The sequence below is a fragment of the Eublepharis macularius genome, chromosome 14 (assembly GCF_028583425.1).
Source record: "Eublepharis macularius isolate TG4126 chromosome 14, MPM_Emac_v1.0, whole genome shotgun sequence".
Classification (NCBI taxonomy): Eukaryota; Metazoa; Chordata; class Lepidosauria; order Squamata; family Eublepharidae; genus Eublepharis; species Eublepharis macularius.
Genome location: NC_072803.1, coordinates 49817719 through 49839096, shown reverse-complemented (window position 1 = coordinate 49839096; position 21378 = coordinate 49817719). Strand labels below are relative to the sequence as shown.

At 44.4% G+C, this 21378-nt stretch overlaps 1 protein-coding gene across 1 annotated transcript; it reads left to right on the top strand.

Annotated features, from left to right (window-relative positions):
• The first annotated feature begins 284 nt into the window (after positions 1–284).
• SLC31A2 (solute carrier family 31 member 2) lies at positions 285–21062 on the top strand. The gene is made up of 4 exons (XM_054998528.1): positions 285–819; positions 10848–10914; positions 16309–16498; positions 18558–21062. Exons 1-4 carry the CDS (start codon positions 811–813, stop codon positions 18724–18726), a joined length of 435 nt encoding a protein of 144 aa, XP_054854503.1. The 5' UTR covers positions 285–810; the 3' UTR covers positions 18727–21062.
• The last annotated feature ends 316 nt before the right edge of the window (positions 21063–21378 follow it).

The following is a 21378-nucleotide window of genomic DNA, read 5'->3' as shown; positions in this document are numbered from 1 at the left end:
AGGTCTTGAAGCACCAGTGGACTTCTGCGTGATCTGAAGACAGCAGGTAAACGCAGCTACCCTTTGGGAATTCACATACTTGCTGATTTGCCCTCGGGTAAGGTCCAAATTCAACGCGCTGAACCAGCAAATACAAACAGCTAAGGGCCCGCTTTGCATTGCACGAAAAACTAGAAGGCCAGCAGCCACTATTCCTTCAAAGTGGTCCAGAGGCACCATCCGGGCTTGCAGAGCAAAGCGCTCTGGGAGATGTAGTTCGCAGGGGGCCATTGACCCCTCCCTCTTTTAGGAGGCGCAAAAAGCCAAAACAATCGAGCCGAACTGTCAGACTGCAAGGACCAAAACACCGGATCCTGCTCCTTCACGCCCAGTCTCGGCTTGGTTACGTTGCAACATCTCGCAGACTGTAATTGCCTGCTGGAAATCCTTAAATATAGGGAGTGAGCCGTAGGGCAGTTGACGCCCCCACAACCCACTTACTCCAGAGCAGACTGTCCAGAAGGCTGCATTCAGCCCAGCGCATCTTTAGCAAGAGGGTTCTGCGGGTTGCTTGCCTGAGGAATTCACCCTCTCCTACGGATCTGCGCTCCAAATCTGCCAGGAGTGGAAAAAAAAGAGCAACTACAACGCCCAGGATCCTCCCCGCGCTTCCCACGTGGTTCCTCGAAAAAGACACACTGTATCTTTTCATTGAGACATACGTTTGGCCATAGGAGGAACTCGGGCGTGGGGAGGAAAGTTGGAGCGCGCTGGCTGCTCGGCAGCGGGCCTTTGCAGCGCGGCGGAGGGGGAACGGGGCAAGACAGCAAGATGATGCCGGTAAGTATGTTTCAGAGGCGAGGGTTCGAATGGCTTCAGCTGAACAGGGCGACCCTCAAGGGAGTTACGCCTAAAACCATTGAGTGCGGTGGGTGTAACTGCACAGTAATTCTTGCCAATCCCACGTTCAAGCTGATGACAGCTGTCAGCAGATCTCGTAAATGTTGAGTTCAGCCATTTATTTTAATTTGCAATAAAATAAAGTTGGGATCCAAGCCCTCTGCTTTCCTGGAAGTACCTTCCTTTGAAATCAAAGCGGTTTTGAAGAAACAACTTGATCGGTTCGGTACAACGTGACCTCGATCGACGTTCATCTTTTCTAGGGCCGCCTTGCAAACCAAAATGATACCAATGGCTTTTAAAAAGGGCAAGAGTCCAGTAGCACCTATAAGACTAACAAAATTTGCGGTAGGGTATGAGCTTTTGTGAGCCGCAGCTCACTTTTTCAGATACAGCTAGAACGTGAGTCCATCTGTCTTTTTATCTTGGAAAGGGGAGTGATTACAGAACCTTTAAAAAGGTTTGTTGGTTTTTTTTTAAAAAAACCCTAATTTTAAAAAAGCTTCCCAAGTTTTTGTTTATTCCCTGATTGTCATGTCAAAGGAGCTTTCCTTAAAAAAAGATTTGAGTTCAGTAGCAGCTTAAAGGCCAACTTGATTTTCAGGATATGAGTTCTCTAGAGTCAAAACTTCTCATCGTCAGATACAAGGAGAATCTGAAAAAGGGAGCCTTGACTCTCAAAAGCTCATATCCTGGAAATCTAGTTGGTCTTTGCTACTAGACCTGAATCTTGATCTTCTACTGCAGACCAACACGACTACTCACCTGTAACTAACTTCCTTAAAACAGTTTTAGAAACTTGGTTTAGCTTCTGAAAAATGAATTATACAACCCCATGTTTTGTGCATTCACGACAGAGCTGTACATGAATGTCTGTAAAACTTACCCCCTTTTAAGGGTGTATCTGATCACATTGTTAGCATACCCTGTAGTAAAAAAACCCCTCTGGTCACAGTCCAGTTGAACAATTTAAAGTTCCTTTGGTTTCAGTGAAAGAGATTTGCATATGTACCTGTTGATTCTGACGAAGGGAGCTTTGACTCTCGAAAGCTTATATCCTGGAAATCTCATTGGTCTTTAAGGTACTATTGGACTCGGATCTTGCTCTTCAACAGCAGACCAATACCTACCTAAAACTACCTAATAGCATTATTAGAAAGTGATATACAGGGATGGGTTCAGGTCTTCCTTCTGTCATTGCACCCAGCGATTTACTTTGAACTGACCATGCTCTAAGTACTGTACAGGAGATACAAGAGTTGTCCAGAAGATTTTGTTTATCTATTATTTAAACCTTGCTCATCCTTTAGAAGATGTAGAGTAACTGACATGGCAGGGGGACGCTTCCAGTCAGAAAACAGTCAGATCTTTGCTTCAACAACCCAACGGCACCAGACACACCCAGCCTATTCTCTGGCCCAGCTGTCTTCCTTAAGAATTTGCGGAAACAAAAGTTGTTTGTGCAAACAGATGGCAGCTGGGTTCTTTTTCGGCCCGATTCTATCCATGTAATTAAAATAGTTATATGCCACCTTTCTCACTGACCCCAAGGAGGCTTACAAGAAACCTGACCCACAGGAAGCAAACAAAACAGGAAAAAAGAGGGGCCATGTTTCAGTGGTAGAATGCCTGCCTTACATATGGGAGGTCTCAGGTTCATTTCCCAGCGTCTCCTGTTAAAAAGGTCAGATAGGAGGTCTCTACCTGAGACCTTGGCAAGCTGCTGCCAATCAGAGTAGACAAGCACTGACCTTTGTAAACCAATAATCTGACTCAGTGGCTCTGTTCACATGTTACCGTGAACACATTTTTTGCTGGGAAGGGGCCGTGGCTCAGTGGTAGAGCATCTGCTAGGCATGCAGAAGGTCCCAGGTTCAATTCCTCGCATCTCCAGTTAAAAGGATCAGGTAGTCAGTGATGTAGAAGACTGCTGCCTGAGTTGTTGGAGAGCTGCTTCCAGGGAGAATAGACTACACTGACCCTGATGGATCAGTGGCCTGACTCAGTAGCCCTGATAACTAATGACAGTGAGCTCACGTACGATACACCACATACATTTGGTTTTTCTTTATGCACGCATCGAGTAATTCTCATATTACATTCAACGCAGGTAACAGCTCAACAAGTGCTTCAACCTCCCCAGTTTCTTTTGCAAAATGAATGCACATTACTCTTTCTTACAAACAGATGGACACATGCACGCACAGGTTTAAAATGCTTTCTCTGTAATGTGAAGAGGGCCAGAATAAGGCTGCTGCCTGACAAAACCAGCCTTATGTTAAATATTAAATTACATTAAAATTATATTTAAATAATAGTGATTGATTTTTAAATTCAAACAGGCATTAGTATTCAGGAATCTTGCTCTTCTTGACCCTTTTGGAATATAAAATGGGTTATGAAACCAAAGACATAGGAGTGAGATCATACTATGATTTTGGAGATAGATTGACAGGAAGAGAGAGAATAGCTGATTCCGCACACATTGGATAATGCACTTTCAATGCACTTTATCAATCGTTTGAGGTGGCTTTTTTGTTCCGCACACAAAAAAATCCGTTCCAAATGATCTATAAAGAAGATTGGAAGTACATTATCCAACGTGTGCGGAATCAAGGAGGCATCCACTAGTAGAAGATTCTCTTGGGTCAGTAGAAGGCTGTTTGTGACAGAGCAAAGCACCACTGTTAGTGGAACGGAGATGGGATCATCCAACCATTTTTATTTACTGATTAGATCCAAGGGTTGCAATCTTAATGGCATACAGCCTAGAAGGATCAGCATCTCCTGTGTAAGTTTTCCTGCCAATTAATATCTGCATTTCAAGCCATGCTTTTGGGTCCCCCCAGTATCAAAGTAGTAACTAGAGGAACAGCTTTCTCTGTGGCGGCAATTGGACTGTTGCAATACTATCCCCCCAGTTGACTGACTCGTATACTTTTTGTTAGGTGCCAGATAAAAACTGTTTATTTGCCCTCTTTTTTAAGTAGCATTTATGATGATCTTTGCCTTGACCTGAATAGCCCAGATAAGCCTGATTTTGTCAGATCTCAGAAGCTAAGCAGGGTTGGCCTTGGTTAATAATTGGATGGGAGACCTCTAACGAAGAAGACTAGGGTTGCAGAGGCAGGTAATGGCAAACCACCTCTGATAGTCTCTTGCCATGAAAACCCCACTAATGGTTGCCATAAGTCAGCTATGACTCGAAGGCATGATACACACACACACACACACACACACACACACACACACACGATGATCTCTGCAGAGATATCTATTAAACAAAGTGTTTTCTTTGCTACTGCTTTGTTGTATTTTTTTCTGCTCCTTTGTTTATTTTAGGCTGCTAATCTGGGTTTTAATTGCCATTTTAATTTTCTGCCTTGTGAATTATTTTAATTGCTGTTTTATTATTAACAATTACTTTTTTACACTTTTGTTTTATTGATTAATTGCTGTTTTATTATTAATAATTACTTTTTTACACTTTTGTTTTATTGATTATTACAAATCGCTATGCATATTTTAGAGAGGGAAGCTGCTAAAATGTTACTTAAAAGAAGCACACTTGGATTCTTACAATAGGCCTGGAAAGTAGACCAGTATTATCATCCATACTGCAGATGAGGGGCTTGGGTTTAGAGAGAGGGTTCTGTGAAAGGCCACCTATTTAAAACATTTATATCAACATTTAAAACATTTATATTAAAATGCTTGAGGCATCTTACCACATTAATTTTAAAGAATGCACAAAGAGAGCAAACAGCATAAAAGCAATCCAAGAAAAGTGGCATCCAGATCAGAGACTGAAGAAAGGAAGGAAAGAAAGAAAGAAAAAGAAAAATATCAGATTTCAAACCCCTTTATAAGGAGCAGAAGGCATAAAAGAAATACCCCATGGTAAAACCAGCAATTCCCAGGAGGTCTTAAATGGAAAAAAATAAACCACACTCTTGGAGCAACACCACAAAGGCCTGGGAGAAGAATATTTTTTCTCACTGTGTAAAATACTATAAAATGTGGCACCAGGCAAGACCTGGTGGGGAGGGAGTGTCAACATCTTAGAGTTAGAACTGAGAATGCCCAGTGTCTGGGACTCACCAGTCTTGCTTCTGATAATGGGGGCACACAGAGCAGAAACTCCAAGGATTATCTTAACCAGCAGGCAGGTTTGTGGTTGATGAGATTTGAATCAGGGGCATCTCTTTACTGTGCTAGCTTTTTCTCTTGGTACAGGCATTTGGCTTACAGGTTCTTGCCAATCAACTAGAAAAAAGAGCTGTAAAATTATTTTCATCTCACCCTGCACTCATGGAGTGGTTGAAAACCACAAGGGGAAAAAAAATCTTAGTTCACTTTTTTCTGCTCAGCTGATCTGCTTGCAGTGTTTACACAATTATCCTGCTGACCTTAAATCACAGCTTCCTGCACTTACCTCATAAGGGCCTCGTTGTTCATGCTGAACACCCACTAATTTGGCACCACACCCAAGCCAATCCCATCTTGCATGCACACCTTGCCAACTTCCATTGTCATTCTTGGTTACTTGGGATCATAAGAGCAGGGATTAATCAGTGCCAAGGTTTGGCCTCAGAGTCATTTTGGTACTGAGGCTCAGGAACAAAGACAGTCCAAAAGACAATACATAGTTAACATGTGGAACACATTGCTGACAACCACTAACTCAAATGGCACTAAAAGGGAATTAGACACATTCACGGAGGTAGATAGACCTATTAGCAGTAATTAGCCATGACAGTTATATGGGAGCTTCCTATTCAGTGGCAGTATACCTCTGAATATCAGTTGCTGAAGTGCAACAGGGGGAGGCTGTGGCCAATCTTCCCCATTGGTACACCTTCCATGAGCATCTGTTTGTCCTGTGTGGGGAACAGGTTGCTAGATTAGAGGGTCCATTTATCCAGTCAGGTCTTTTCTTATGGCAAGTAGTAATAAAGGCTGCCTGAGCATGTGTAGAGTCTGCTTTGTTAATTACCATTCCACAACAACTTCCATTTGCCCTGGCTACTCAGATAGGAATAGCTGCCTGTTTGATACCTGATTTAGCTAACAAGCACCTTTCACTATAACAACATTCGATTTATATACCGCCCTTCAGGACTACTTAATGCCCACTCAGAGCGGTTTACAAAGTATGTTGTTATTATCCCCACAACAAAACACCCTGTGAGGTGGGTGGGGCTGAGAGAGCTCCAGAGAACTGTGACTAGCCCAAGGTCACCCAGCTGGCTTCAAGTGGAGGAGTGGGGAATCAAACCTGGCCCTCCAGATTAGAGCCCCGCGCTCTTAACCACTACAGTGGCTCTTTGCAGCATACACACAAAACAGCATGTGTGAATTTAGGACTTTCTGGTCAAAAGGCAAGCCAAAGGCATCAAGTCTAGTCTCTCTTTTTCTGTGACCGAACTGTAGTCAACATCGAGCCTTGTTCCTTAGTTATGCAATGGTTTAGTTCCCCTATTTTAAAGTTGTGTTTTTAGTCAGAGTTTCAACACTGTATGGGGGGGGCAGGGCGGGGCAGTGAGGACTTCTGCTCCAAGACACAACAGGAGTATGAAATTCAGCACAAGGAACCTGTGGCCTGCTGGAATTTCTGCTCTTTGAAGCAGCCCTGGTGATTTGTAAAGATGCCAACCTGATCCTGAGGTCAAGCCCATAGCTAGGCCACACAGAAGCAACAATTGCTGGGTGGATCAAGATATCAGGTAGACACCTGCTATGATGAAAATGCCACCTGCCCTGTTCAGAGTTAGATGACTTGTTCGGAATCAGATGACTATGTTGCCTACTCGGGTTGCCGGAGACTCTCCAGGGTTTCAGGCTGAGCAAGGTCTTTCTCAGCACCTGCTTTGAGATCCTTCAGTTAGAGAATCCAGGGACTGAACTTGGAATCTTCTGCATGAATAGCAAGTTCTTTGTCAGCTCCAAATGTGTATTCCCCCAGATGGACACTCCCCAACTATTCCTGAGCACCCCCCTTTTCCAAACATCCCTTCTGTCTCAATCTAGATGTTGCAGAAGTTGAGACTTCTGATCTCAACCATTCCAGTAGCTGGGAAGGGCCAGGAGATGGAAACTAGGGTGGAGCTTGACCAGCAAGGAGCCATATGAAAGCAAAAGCTTTCGGTTGGTTCCTGTGCCTGGAAGTCATCATGAGCCAAACCCATACTTGGGAACTAACATGAGGTAAAGAAGCTGAGTAGGGAAACAAGTATGACAACAGTCTCCTACCACTGCCACCACCCACCATTCCTCTGCCATCACAATGCAGTGTGTGGGAAAGTAGCTATGGAAGAACCATAAACATTTCTCATACAAGAACAGGTGAAAGCACATTCCATAAGGTGGTATCTTAACATCCGCAGGTGAGACAGGCAGTTAAAAGGATACTGTTAGCTCCTGAACAATAAAATCCCAGCAACTAGCCACAATGTCTTGCTTTCATGCAAGAGAATGTGCAACCTGCCTACATATCCAGTCAGCTGACAACTCTATTCTCATGTCTTGAGGAAAGCCCCATGTGAGGATAAGCTTCCCTTTGCAGCTTGATTCTGTGTAAGCTTACTTAAAACTCAACTTTCCTACTGAGTTCTTTGGGACTTATTACCAAGTAAGCATTATTTATAAAGATACCTTAGATCTATGCACTGTCCAAAAATAACAGGTATCCAGTCCCAAAATAAAGATGTATTAGGAGGAAAGGGTAAGGAGGCGGAGGTACAATCAATACCCCCCCCCCAAAAAAGAGACAGGATAGATGCATCTTAAGCGAGACTCAAATGCACTAACCAAAAGAATTGTGTCAAGTAAAGGACATTCAAGGAGAAAGGAGGTGCAAGAGGGAAGACCGGAGCTGCAAGTCATCAGAGTAAAGGTAGTGCTGATAGCCAAAAGGGTCATGCTGATAGCCAACCTGGTGGGGGGGGGCAAAAAAGTAAAGAGAGCTTATTATTCATCCCCCAAGAAACTCATAGTTCAATAGCAGAGTTCCTGCTTTGCACCCCAGTGAGATCCTGAGTTCTGTCTTTGGCTTCTCCAGTTAAGGATTTCCACTAGCAAGTATTGCTTCTCTTTGCTCTAGGGGAACTGCTGGCAGCCAGTGGATAACCAGGTGGGTTTGAGCCCCTGTAAAGGAAGCTTGGTATGTTTCTGAGGAAAAGGCCTCCAACATTAAGGAGGGAAACTTGAAAGCTAAATTCTGGGGAAGGGTGATGATGAAACCCATATTTAGGGCGCTGATGGTCCCCCTCCCAGCTGTTCTGTGATCACATGGAACAGCTGGCCAAGACCCCAGAGAGCTTCTGGTGGCCTGAGAGCGCTGAGCACTGTCTTCATTCAACAGGACAGTAGGGCAGTTTTTAATGCTCAGCCATTAAAGGAAACATTCAAGAGGTGTGCTAAAAAAGGTATGATTGGAACTGTGTCAAAGTAGCCAAGGTGATCTAAAAGCTAATGGATGCACAGGACTGCAAGCTCTGCCTCCTGCACCATTAGCTGCTGACTTGAAAGCTGAATGGAAGCAAGAGAGGACACAATCGCAGGGCCCCTCTGGCTAATGGGAGGGCAAAAGAGATGACAGAATCCATCTCTCTCACCCACGAGATACAAACCATGGGCCAAGCTACAAGTGACGAATGACACTTGAACGGCAAGTGAACACACTCACATATATTCCTCCCTGTTCACTTGCCCTCCACTCGATCAAGTGAACAGGGAGGAATACATGTGAGGGCGAAGCTACAAGTGACGAATGACACTTGAACGGCAAGTGTATTTCTCCCTGTTCACTTGCATTCCACTCAATCCACTTGCCGTTCAAGTGTCATTCATCACTTGTAGCTTGGCCCTGAGTCTGTTCATTTGCCGTTCAAGTGTCATTCGTCACTTGTAGCTTAGCCCCATAACTTGGTGAGGGCCTGGGGGGGAAACTAGGAAAAATGGTGATGGGGAGTTATCTGTCTCACCCCCCCAGACCTTTTTTTCACTTTTTTTTCTGGCAAAAACTTTGGAAGATTCGGGAGAATGCTGAAAAGAAACTCTTGTGAAATACTTTCTCATTTAAAACAAGTAAAATGCTTAACACAAGGGTTTTCATATTCAAAATGTATAGCTTGAAAAAGTCTAAGGAGTTTTTCCAGTGGAAAGAAATGAGAAATTTGGGTGAGCACTCTGTGTGTGTGTGTGTTTGTGTGTGTGTGTGTGTGTGTGTGTATGTGTGAAGACATACTCTAGGCATACACAGTATTTGCAAATTTTTTTGTTTAAATGTAAATAAATTTTGGTAGTAATTAATATGCTATAATGTGTTTAACTGTATTTTATTGAAGAGTTTGGTGTTTTCAATGTTACAAAGTTTAGATTCATATCCAAACATGCAGGCAGTCTTACCTATTGTGACACTATGAAAGAATTCGTCTAAATAATACACTTTGTTTTTGTTTACTACTGTATTTGTTTTCTATCTTCAACTTTATAATTTTTTTCCTGTCATATGGCACGGCAGTTTGTAACTCTCTCTCAAGTATTGGTTGTACTTGCAATTTTTGTTAAAGAAAATGAAGATATTTATACTTTTAAACCTCACAAATATGCCAAATAGTATGATTTTATATGCTTGTTAAGTTATAATAATGTATTTCATGCTGTTAAATCATTAGAATAAGTTTTGGATTGATAGGTAACTGAATACTGTATATATTTTAACCCCACCCCCCGCCCCAATTCAGTTTTTTTCAGAAAGATCCTCCCTGAGCCCGCTGGAAATGTGGGGAGGGTGGAATATAAATTGAAAATAAATTAAATAAATAAATTTACCCCCCACCCTGACTTCAAAATGTCCAGAAATTTTACATCTCTGCCTGGTACGCTGTAATAACCTGAGACACATTCTCCTATCATAAGAGGAGCTAACTGCTCATATGATGTAACAAGCAGCAGACACTAGCCTCCTGTTATTGGACCTTGGTTCGTACTAGAGGCTTATCTGTCATAGTAACTACACATCGGCATGTCTGTGGTCCTCACAGTGTTCTCTTTCCAAACAGTGCTATCAGTGTCTCTTCAGAGAGAAAAATCCTTGTAGTTATTCATGTTTTCTTTCAGCCAGAGAAACTGGTCTTTGGAACATTCTGTAACTGAAAAATACTGTGGTCTGATGCATTTCAGTAAGAATTGTACCAGAGAATTCAAATTATTTCCTGCTGGAGCAGGAAATATTATAATGCAATCCCCTAAAAGGCTTTAGTTAACCTGTCGGATCTTACTAGAGTGATAACTTTCACTAAAGGAACTAGCAAATTGCTAGCCTCAGTACTAGAGCCAGTGTGGTAGAGTGGGTTAGAGTGTCAGATGAGGACATGAGAGATCTGGGTTTGAATCTTCACTCTGTCATGGAAATTTGCTGGGTGATTTTGGGCCACACATTGTCAGCCTGACCTACCCCACAAGGCTGCTATGAACATAAAATGGAGGAGAGAACAAAGTAAGCCGCTTTGGGTCCCTACTGGAGAGAAAGGTGGGGTATGAATGAAGTAAATAAAGAAAAATGACTGTTTGAAAAAGAGGTGATTTGGGAAAAAGTATGATGATGATTCTCAAATTTTAGAAAATGTTAAAGATTAATTTTGTGTTTTAAAGCAACTTTTGTTACATTTAATAAGCATACACTATAGAGTTAAAGTCATTTGAATTTTTTTTCCACATTTGAGGTTATCATTATACCTGATGACACCATCTTGGCCTCAGGCATGTTCTGTGAAAATGATATGAAAATTAGCTTCAATTAAAATATTTAAGTCTGCCTGGGTGCAACAGCTCAAGATATGGTTTCCCAGTGTTTTTTTTAAAATTTACATCCTATTACAGAATGGGAAGAGAATGAATAAGTAGCTAGCCAATGAAGACTGGGATAATTAGACTCTTATGTTTGGTCTTGTCTCTCCTACCAGATGTATTTCTTTTTCTCTGACAAAGTGGTTCTTCTGTTTGACTTTTGGAATGTCCACAGCCCTGCAGGTAAGAAAAACAATCTTATCTTAAATTGTGTAAGTGGATGGGTCCAACCAGATATATCTTGAGTACAAGATTAGGTGTAACCTGAAACTTCCTTCAGTTTTCTGAAGCTATGAAAGGTCTCTCTGTGTGGCTTCTTGAAGTAACACTTGAGTGCTTGAACTTCACTTTTTTTATTTTTGCCAAGGGCAAAATATGAAAGATTAGAAAAAAGAACAAGACCCATCAAAGTGAACTTTACTTACAAGTAAACACCTGAGATTGCACTGTGTGCCTGTGTTTTAAATATGTGCAAGTTCTATTAACGCTCCTGCTTTCCTTAGGACTTATGTGCCCTGTGCAATTATATAGTGCACTAGGGCCAAGCTACACATGACGAATGACACTTGAACGGCAAGTGGATTGAGTGGAGGGCAAGTGAACAGGGAGAAATACACTTGCTGTTCAAGTGTCATTCGTCATGTGTAGCTTGGCCCCTAGACTCCACCCCTAATCTAGTGAGCCAATCAAGGATCTGAGGGGTGGAGTCATATCTATTTCAGGGCAATGTCCAATTTAGCACATGGTGGTCTCTCTTCCTTAGTTTCTAATAGATTGGTATGACTATTCCCTGATACCAAGGTCTTTGTCAATTGACTGAGCTTATATTGCTGACCCCCCCCCTCTATTTTGTGGGTTATAATTTGCGCAGTGCATTGTACTAAAAGGAATGTGCTGCTGGGATATACTTTCTAAACACATGTATATAAGCCTGCCAGTTTGGTGTAGTGGTTAAGGGCAGCAGGACTCTAATCTGGAGAGCCAGGTTTGATTCCCCACTCCTCTGCTTGAAGTCAGCTGGGTGACCTTGGGGTAGTCACAGTTTCTAGCTCTCTCAGCCCCACCCACCTCACAGGGTGATTGTTGTGGGGATAATAATGACATACTTTGTAAACCACTCTTGAGTGGGCATTAAGTTGTCCTGAAGGGCAGTATATAAATCAAATGTTGTTGTTATACAATTTGTTCTTTAAAGTGGACTGCAGAATTATGGACATTTTCTCTTGCAAGTAACTTGAGTTCATAAGATAACCAAGTGGGGACATAATGGAAATTTAAAATTGTGGTTTGGCTCCTATCAGCTTTTTCACTTGACTTCACCCAGTTCCCTTCCTTACTTCAATTCCCATCCACACGAGTTAGTCACCAGCATTGCCATTTTAGTGGTCAAAAGGAGCCCCATCCTTCTTTTTTTTATCAGCGGAAAAGTTGGTAGGATCCAACTGCATGTAGGGATGGGGAAAGGGAATTGATCATTCCCCCCCATTCTTTGATCCCCATTGGCTGGGGTCACCCCATGACCTTGACCGGCAGTAGATTCAAGTCCTTCGCACAATACAGAACAAATGCATGGAACTCACTGGCCCAAGATACGGTGATGACTTCCCCTTCAGATGGCTTGAAAAATAGATTGGACAAATTCATAGAGGAGATGACCACCACTGGTGCACCAAGCTGGCAATAGACTGTTCCTTCTTGTGTGGAGATGCTGCCCATTATGTGGTACAGGGCTGGTGAGGAAGTTTTCATTTGCTGCTAGGGCTGGGTTGGATGCCCTCCAGGCCAAGGGGCAAACAACTCTTGCTAACGATATATTGTTGAAGACTCTCATGGCCGGAGAACATTCATTGTTGTAGATTTTCCAGGCTGTATGGCCGTGGTCTTGGCAATGTCAATTCTCTCATTGACACTGAGAGAATCCTGTCTTTTGGTGCTGCACCTCTGAAGGTGCGAAACGTCAGGAACTGCAATGTCAAGACCACGGCCATAGAGCCTGGAAAATCTACAACAACAGTGTAGTCTTGCTAACAGTGGAAACCAGGGCTGTTTCCATACTACTCACCTTCAATCAGAACTCTGCAGAATGTTGCGAACAAAACCCGGAAAACAGCATTTTCTCGCATGAGTTTTGCGCAATGTTGCACAAAACTCGCACAAGAAAACACTATCTTCCGTGGTTTTTTCGCAAAGTTCCAAAGCGTTCCGATTGAAGGTGAGTAGTGTGGAAACGGCCCAGAAGGAGCTGAAAGGGAGAAACTGTCACCTACGCAAGGGCTTTCCTAGCTTTGCGGCATATTTGATTGATTGATTTGCATCCCAGCCCTATTTATATTGTAAGAAGATAAATGAGTGAAAAAGAGTGTATGTGCGCATATATGTGTAGAGTTGCATAACTTAGATTGCATGCCTTTGGGACCCCCCCTCCCCCCAATTCCCATTTGTGTTAAGCTGTAGGCCCAGGGCGGGACTCGATTGGAATGTTCAGAATAAGCCAATGAGAGAGCAGCAAGTGGGAGAATGTTGGGGAAAGGAGACAGTTGGGCTAAATCAAGAGGGGAGGGAGCCAGGAAATTCAGCCTGGAAAAAGTGGGAGACGATTTGGAGCACAAGGTGGGAATTTACCTTAAAAAAAGAAGTGAATTAATTAGTGAAAGGCTGGCCTTGATCAACACACAGAGGCCTTTGTCACAGGGCAACTCGTTGTACCTGTTTAAGCCATCTGGAGCCATTTCCCCTGTGGGCACCATGGCTTAGATCCCAGAGATTTATTATTTCAATAGTGCCACGTTTCTCTGGCATAAGGCGCTTTCTGCTGACACGTGAGGTGGCTATGGAAGGGTCCTAGTTAGGGTTGTCAGCCTCCAGGTGGTAATTGGAGAAGTCCTGATATTACAACTGGTCTCCAGGCAACAGAGATCAGTTCCCCTGGAGAAAATGGCTGCTCTGAAGGATGAACTCTATGGCATCATACTCCACTGAGGCCCCTCCCCAAATCCCACCCTCTCCAGACTCCCCCCCCCCCCCAAATCTCCAGGAATTTCCCAACTTGGACCTGGAAACCCTAGTACTGGTGAAAAAGGGGTTAGCAGAATGGCTCTACAGGAGTCAGACCTAGGGTTGCCAGCCTCCAGGTGGTAGCTGGAGATCTGGAAATCCAAATGGTCTCCAGGCAACAGAGACCAGTTCCCCTGGAGAAAATGGGTGCTCTGAAGGGTGAACTTTATGGCATCATACCCCACTGAGGCCCCTCCCCTCCCTAAACCCAGCCATATCCAGGCTCCACTCCCCAAATCTCCAGGAATTTCCAAACCTGGACCTGGCAACCCTCTGTGTTGAATGAAACAAGGGGGAGGTGGTGGGCAGTGGTGGCATTTGCTGGAGGTTAGATCAAGGTATTTGGGGAGGGGTTGTGGGGGAGTGGAACAGAAGATCGCCTAAATTTGGAAGACGACTTGGAGGCTGGTAAGCTTGAGGGACGCCACTTGCGCCCTCCAATTGATCGCAGAACCCACCCCCAGCTGTGATAGCACAGCAAGGGGATCCAAAGCGAACGAGACTGGCATTTCATTTGCTGTGTGCGCTTTTGGGATTGAAAGGCATCATTTCTGAGAGGCGTCTGCCAGAGAAGCTGTGGGTAGGCCATCTTCAAACAGGGAAGCACTCTCGCAAAGAAATCAATCCAGAAATGCAGTTGCTGCAGTGATTCAAGGAGGCAATAGATTCAAGGACCTTGACATTTACAGTCTAAAGGAAGTATGCCCCTTCCCAGGTTAAACAGAGCAGAATCTGCTTGTGGAACAGGCCCTGCCTGCCATGCCCTCCCAAATGCACATTTTGCTCTACGTAAACAAGACCTTGGAACGGTTGTCGCCAGAGTAGTGTTTGTTAACCACACACAGGCAGCCACAACCAATCCCCACACGCCGAATTAACAACCACATTGTGCAAGCTCTCTGCATAAACAGTGAGCTATGCAAATGAAAACCATATCTGGAGTTTCTGAACATTAGAGACAAAAATCTCTACCCCAATAAATGACTGCAGACTAGGGTTGCCAGCCTCCAGGTGGTGGCTGGAGATCTCCTGGGATTACAACTGATCTTCAGGTGACAGAGATCAGTTCACCTGGAGAAAAAGACTGCTTTGGAGGGTGGGCTCTATGGCATTATACCACTCTGAGGCCCCTCCCCAAACCCCACCCTCTCCAGGCTCCACCCCCCAAATCTCCAGGAATTTCCCAGCCTGGACCTGGCAACCCTACTGCAGACACAAAACTTTTGTTATACCAAGTCAGGCAGATTGGTCCACATAGCTTAGTACTTTCTACTCTGCATGGCAGCTGCTTTTCCAGGATTGCAGGCAAAGAAAAGGCTTTCCAAACACCTGTCTTTTAACAGGAGATGCTGAGGACTGAATCTGAGAAATTCTGTCTGCAAAACAAAGCTACCGCCCCAAATATCTTCATGTAGGCATAGCTGAAATGTCATGCCTGTATTTCTGCAGCATCCCTCTCCATTCCCTTTGTATAAGAAGAATGGGACTATAAGAATCCCTAGCTAGAAGTTAGGGAACAATACAAATTGGGAAGAGGCTGAGCAAATATGTTAGGTGGTTATTACAACATAAAGCTTTTCATTTTGGAATACTTAAGTGCATTTTGCTCTAACATAAACAAGACCATGGAACGGTCATTGCCAGAGTAGTGTTTGTTAACCACACACAGGCAGCCACAACCAATCCCCACATGCCGACTTAACAACCACATTTTGCAAGCTCTCTGCATAAAGAGTGAGTATGTCAGGTGAAAATGCAGATCCTAGCTTGCTTTGAGGCTTAGAGAGGGCAGCAAGGCAGGCAGAGCAGCATCTAGGCTACAGCCACAGAGCCAATGAGAAGCTGCCATGACTTAACTGGTACACCAACCAAATTCTGTCATTAGGGATCGTTGGGGGGAAAGTATGATTGCATGGTTGATTGGTGGTACAGTATCACAAACTGTATTCAGTGGTCATGGCCCAAAACACATGGGGATCAGTTTGAGATTCTGCCCTGAGGGACTTCATGTAGAGATGATGGTATGATTGCATAGTGGCTGGACAGCTGCCCCCCATACTAGACAAGAAGATCTCAGCATTTGGGAGGGCCCACTTGTATCTAACAGGTGGCCACATACACAACATGCACGCAAAGTTAGAGCATACAGCCTGAACGCTGCATTACTTACAGCTGAATACGGCTTCTGGGAAGGTGACATTAGTTGACAGCAAACCTCTAATAGCTGAAACGTGGTCATGGACAAAGCAAGACGTTCCAGTTCAACCCCCCAGAGTGAACATTGTTGATGTTTGCTAGATTACTTTGAAAGTGCACAACCACAACTCTTTAAAATGTTGCCAGTCACTCTCAGCCTAAACTGACCTCACAGCCTTGTTGTGAGGGCAGAAATGGGGAAAGTGAGGTTGGAAGCCACTTTGGGTCCCCACCGGAGAGAAAAGCAGGGCACAGCTCTCTCTCAGCCCCCCACGTGCCCACCCACTACAGTAGCTGACCGCAGCTCTTGGTCTCATTGCTTCCCAGGGATGGCGCTTTCGGTGCTGGTGATGATGCTGCTGGCAGTGTTGTACGAAGCCATCAAAGTGGGCAAGGCCAAGCTGCTTCTGCGCACGATGCCGGCCATGGCCCCCAGCCTCAGCCAGGAGACCTTAGAAGAGCCAGAGAGGGCATCCATGAACACAGGCGTGGAACGACTAGCCGGCACCCCCCAAAAGTAAGAACATATGAGTGGGGTGGGAGTGAAGAGATGATTTCCTGCCCCCCCTCTGCGGCACCTAATTAACCATCCCTCTGAGGAGGCTGCCTGTTGTGGCTCTGCATGAGTCATGGCGTTGCTTCCTTCTGTTCATGAGGAACATCCAAATCAGCAAGTTATGCAGAAGCGGAGGGCGACCAGCTCCTCACTGGGCAGGAAGAGGGCTAATGTGCAGAACACAAAGTAAGAGCGAAGTGGGCTTCAGCCATAACAGGCGGAAATGTTTGCTTTCTGCATAAATAGAGCAGCCATCTTCAATCTCTGTATGAGCCAAACCAGCGGTTTAAGTAGGGACGGGGGAGGTGCCTAATAGACATGGAGACGCCCAAGCTTTCAGTGGTATGGGACCATTGCATTCAGAAAACGGAATCAAATTCCTGTTTGAAACAATCAGCCTCTTGCTCCACTTCATTCATATTTGCCTGCTCTGTCCCAAAGCCAGTCAGAGAAAGGCCTGTCCTGTCTTTGCATCGCCAGGGATGGGCTTGAGCCAGGATCTCCTGCGTGCGAAACACAGGCTCTGCCCGATGAGCCACAGCCTCACCCCCAAGACCGTAATGGAGTTTTAGTTAAATAAAAGTGATACTTCCTTTTCTTTTTTAATGCGGTGGACCTTTCTGTGGAGGATGGCTGTACTTTGGGCCAAGTTCAGCCAAAGAATCTTGCAGAAGGAGACCAGTTGAATGTTAAAGGAGCCTCAGTTGTGAAGTAATGTAATGCTGTTATGATGGCCTAATCTCCTAGAATGTCCAGTCCCTTGATAACTTTTGCAGCATATTCAAGCTGCAACCAGCGGGATAAGAACTCCTGCCCCATTGTGGTATTCTACTAACCTCCCCTCCTGTTAAAATTAGAATATCGGGCAGAAAAAGGAGGACGAACAAAGGACCCTTCCAACCCCACAAGCTGGATGGCGCACACCCTCCCCTCTTAGAGCGTTCAAGTGACAATTAGCAGATTAGATGTTCTTAATGCTTTCAGCATCAAGAAGTGGCTGGCATGTTTGAGGTTGGCATGTACCCATTCCTAATAACAACAACAACAACAACAACAACAACAACAACAACAACAACAACAATAAACTATTTTTAAATTAACATGATCCATTACAAATACAAAACTTGCTCTTGGGTAATTAGCTGTTTAAAAAAATCTGAAGAAATGTATGTGGGTAGGAAATGTCTTTTGCCACCAGCTGCTTGTTTTCCTGTCTGGAGACGCCTGCCGGTGACCATGGAAAGCAGCGCTCCTCTGCCGGCAGGTATGGCCCCCTTCCCTGGCCTGTTGCAGGGCTCAGGAGTTTTGCCCTTACTAATAAGGACATTGGGCTGAAATTAATAAATGAAGCTGCACCCACACACAGGCAGTCTAGGATTCATACAATATTTAACCACAGTCCAAAAATTTATAATATTGGGAACCCATCATGTTTGTAAAGAGTCCAGTAGCACCTTTAAGACTAACCAACTTTATTGTAGCATAAGCTTTTGAGAACCACAGCTCTCTTCGTCAGATGCATGCATACAATAAAGTTGGTTAGTCTTAAAGGTGCTACTGGACTCTTTTACTATTTTGCTACTACAAACTAACATGGCTAACTCCTCTGGATCTATAATCATGTTTGTGAACTGTGGCCATCACAGATGAAATGTCAGGATCACTATTAGACATGTAGACTGCTTGCTTTCTCCTCATTGGGGACCCACAGCGGTTTATAACACAGTTCTCCCTTTCTTCATTTTATCCTAACAACCATCTGAGGTGGGTTAGGCTGAGTGAGTAGTCCAGGGTCACCCAACAAACTAGCAGGTTAGCATTAAGATTTGAACCTGGATCTCTCAGACCCTAGTCCGACACTTAATACCCCTGCTTCACGCTGGCTGTCACCTACAATACTACTCATAGTTCACATGTTCTACTGCCAAGTCATCAGCTGTCAATTTAAACGGGGATGAACTCAAGCAGGCATGAACCAAAATCAAGATAAGGTCTAACGCTTGGTCTTTTTTTTAAAAAGGTGGTTCCTGTGGCACAGCATCCAGACCCTGCTTCACGTAGTCCAGGTGGTCCTCGGGTACCTGGTGATGCTGGCTGTGATGTCTTACAACATGTGGATTTTCTTGGGTGTGATTGTGGGTTCAGCCATTGGGTATTACATAGCCTACCCACTGCTCAATGCAAGATAGCCTGGGTTGGCTCGGCTCCATACAGAAGCTTCAAACAGCACAGATTCTGTGTCAGAAACTCTTGATGAGGTTTGGTGTCTGCTGGGGAAAGGGGGACGTCTCCCCGACGTAGGGTGTTATTCTCTCACCTTCCCTAATCTCCCCCTCCAACCTCCACCTTCAGGGTACTTACAACTTCTGATTCTTTAAAATGATACTATTCCCCTTTCAGAGTGATTTAAATATATGTATTTTTAAAAAACTGAAGGCGTCTGTACGGCCACATCAATGACATTTGATGGCTAGGAGAGCAGCCACCTGTCAAGTTAGCAGCTCAGCAGCTCTCCAAATTTTACAAAAATTTTACAGCCTTCTGGTTGTTGTTACCAAGAGTTGGCAGGATTTGAATCCTGGGTCTTGCCTGCTTGCAAAGCACGTGGCCATCCATTGATCTGTGTTCTTTTGCCCCTTCCCAGCTTATACTGGAGGAAAGATGCACCTGCGTTTGGCAGGGAGAGAGTGGCAAAGAGCCTCACCACCTTGCTTTGTGGTGGAATCTTTGGACTCGATTGGACAAGAGTCAGCAAAATATATGGGAAAGGTAGAGCCAAGCTAATGTGTGCAGGATGGGAACAATACAGACAATCTGGCTTTCAGCTAATTGCAGACCTCAGGTTCCAGTAAGGATGAGGTGCTAATAGGGGGAACTTATAATAATATACAAAAAAGCCCAAATCATGGTCTGAGCTTTCCAACTAGTGCTTTCGGGAGTGTGAGGAAGCAGTATACGTTGCATGTTGGACACGCAATATCCCAAAGGGCTATCCCAAAGTGCCATAAGCCCTTGAGTGTGGCTCTTTGCTTGCACTCAACTCTTTAGTGGGGAGGAAGTCTCATCTTGTTTCTGGCATGGATTTCAGCCTGCCTTGAGAAGATAACATGAGATGCGCTCACTCGAGATATCCCACTCTAGATACCTTCCATTTTAGTCACAACTGGAATCACAAAGTTTATTGATCTGCATGACCAGGCTGCAGTGAACCTGGAGCAGTTTGGGGGCGGGCAGGGAGTGGATGGGATTCGAACTGGAATTTCCCTAAAGTCTGTACGGTGGTTCCGTTTCAAGGAGGACAAAAATCAGACAAGATGCAGGAAGATGCAATAAGATGTCCCAAGTTTTTTTTTAAAAAACGCAATTTGAACTGGAGCTTCATCACAAAAAGTCGGATGGTTAACCCATCCACCCCTGTGTGTTTCCCTTATTGAAATACACCCCTCGGAAGTAATTTGCTGGGGGTGAGGGGAGGCCGGCATACCCTCATTTCACGTCTTCTGCCCCTGCTACGGCTAAGAAAGCAGAATGGGGAGAAGTCAGAATTAGTCTAGACCAGCTAAATCAGATTGCAGAGATATGTTAATAGAAGCAAAGCTCCATCTGAACTGGGGCTCTGCATGGCATCTATGTCAACCTTTTAACACTGGTGGAAAAATCTGCCCACAGAACTGTCAGCGTCTCACCTATATGGGGCTGGTGTGATCCGAAGATGTTTGCTGCATAAACATCTGCCCTGCTTTCGGCTTGTGTGCAGAATCAAAGGGGGGAAGTCTAGCCATGAGGACGGTAGCCCTTTACAGTTGTATGCTATTCCCAGATCACCCGATCAATTCATAAACTTCATCATGCCCAGAGATAAAAAGAGAAAAGGGAAAGTTTCCACCTCTGAACAGGATGAATTAGAGGCCAGTTTTAAAAGGAGAAACCAGAAAGAAGACATGAAAACCACCCCCATCTGATAGGCACACTCTTACTGGGCATCAGCAGCTCGTCTCCAAATGGGCATCAACTAAGGTTGCCAACTCTGAGTTGAGAAATTCCTGGAAATTTCGGGACAGAGCTTGGGAAAGGCAGAATTTGGGGAAGAGAGGCAGTTCAGCAAAGATACGATGCCATAGATCCCACCCTGTAAAGCTGCCATTTCCTCCAGGAAGAAATGGTTACTGTAGTCTGGAGATGCCCCTTTGTGGAGGTTGGCAACCCTACGGGGTGGAAATGGTAGGTTTGGGCAATAGAGAAAAGAAGGAGGCTGGTCTAAGAATGAGAGAATTCTTAGGAGAGTGACAAGATCTTTGAGAAAGCAAGGTTCTAAAAAGAATTAGAAGTATGGTTTATATCTTCTAAGTCAAACCCATTGTTTTTAAAGTTATGTATCCAGTTGAAGTTATGTATCCAGTATGAAGTTCTCTTGTATCCAGAAGTTCCGGGATTGGATAATTCCTCCCTATTAGGAATATTGTCAAGTCTCCAAAGTTGTGCCTGATGATATAATTAAAGCGGAAGAGCAAAATGAGGCCTTGGATTAATGTGTCTGGCATTTTCATGAGATTAGGGTGAAAACTCGGTAAAACCTAACGAGAACAGAGTTTCAGGTTTCCTGCTGGAACAAAGCACAGGCTCTGCTTACATCATGTCCTGCTCTGCTTGGATGAAAAGCCTGGAAGAAGAGTGTTAGCATTTGGCAGCAAAAGGGAAATGTTTTGATCCTGGAAATGGCTGAGCAGCAGCATTAGAAGCAACTGTAAGGTCACCTGCCGATACGTTAAACAAGAGATGGTACATCTCAACCATGAGTCTTACCTGCCCCACCACCAAGCATTATTGTTTTAAAAAACTGC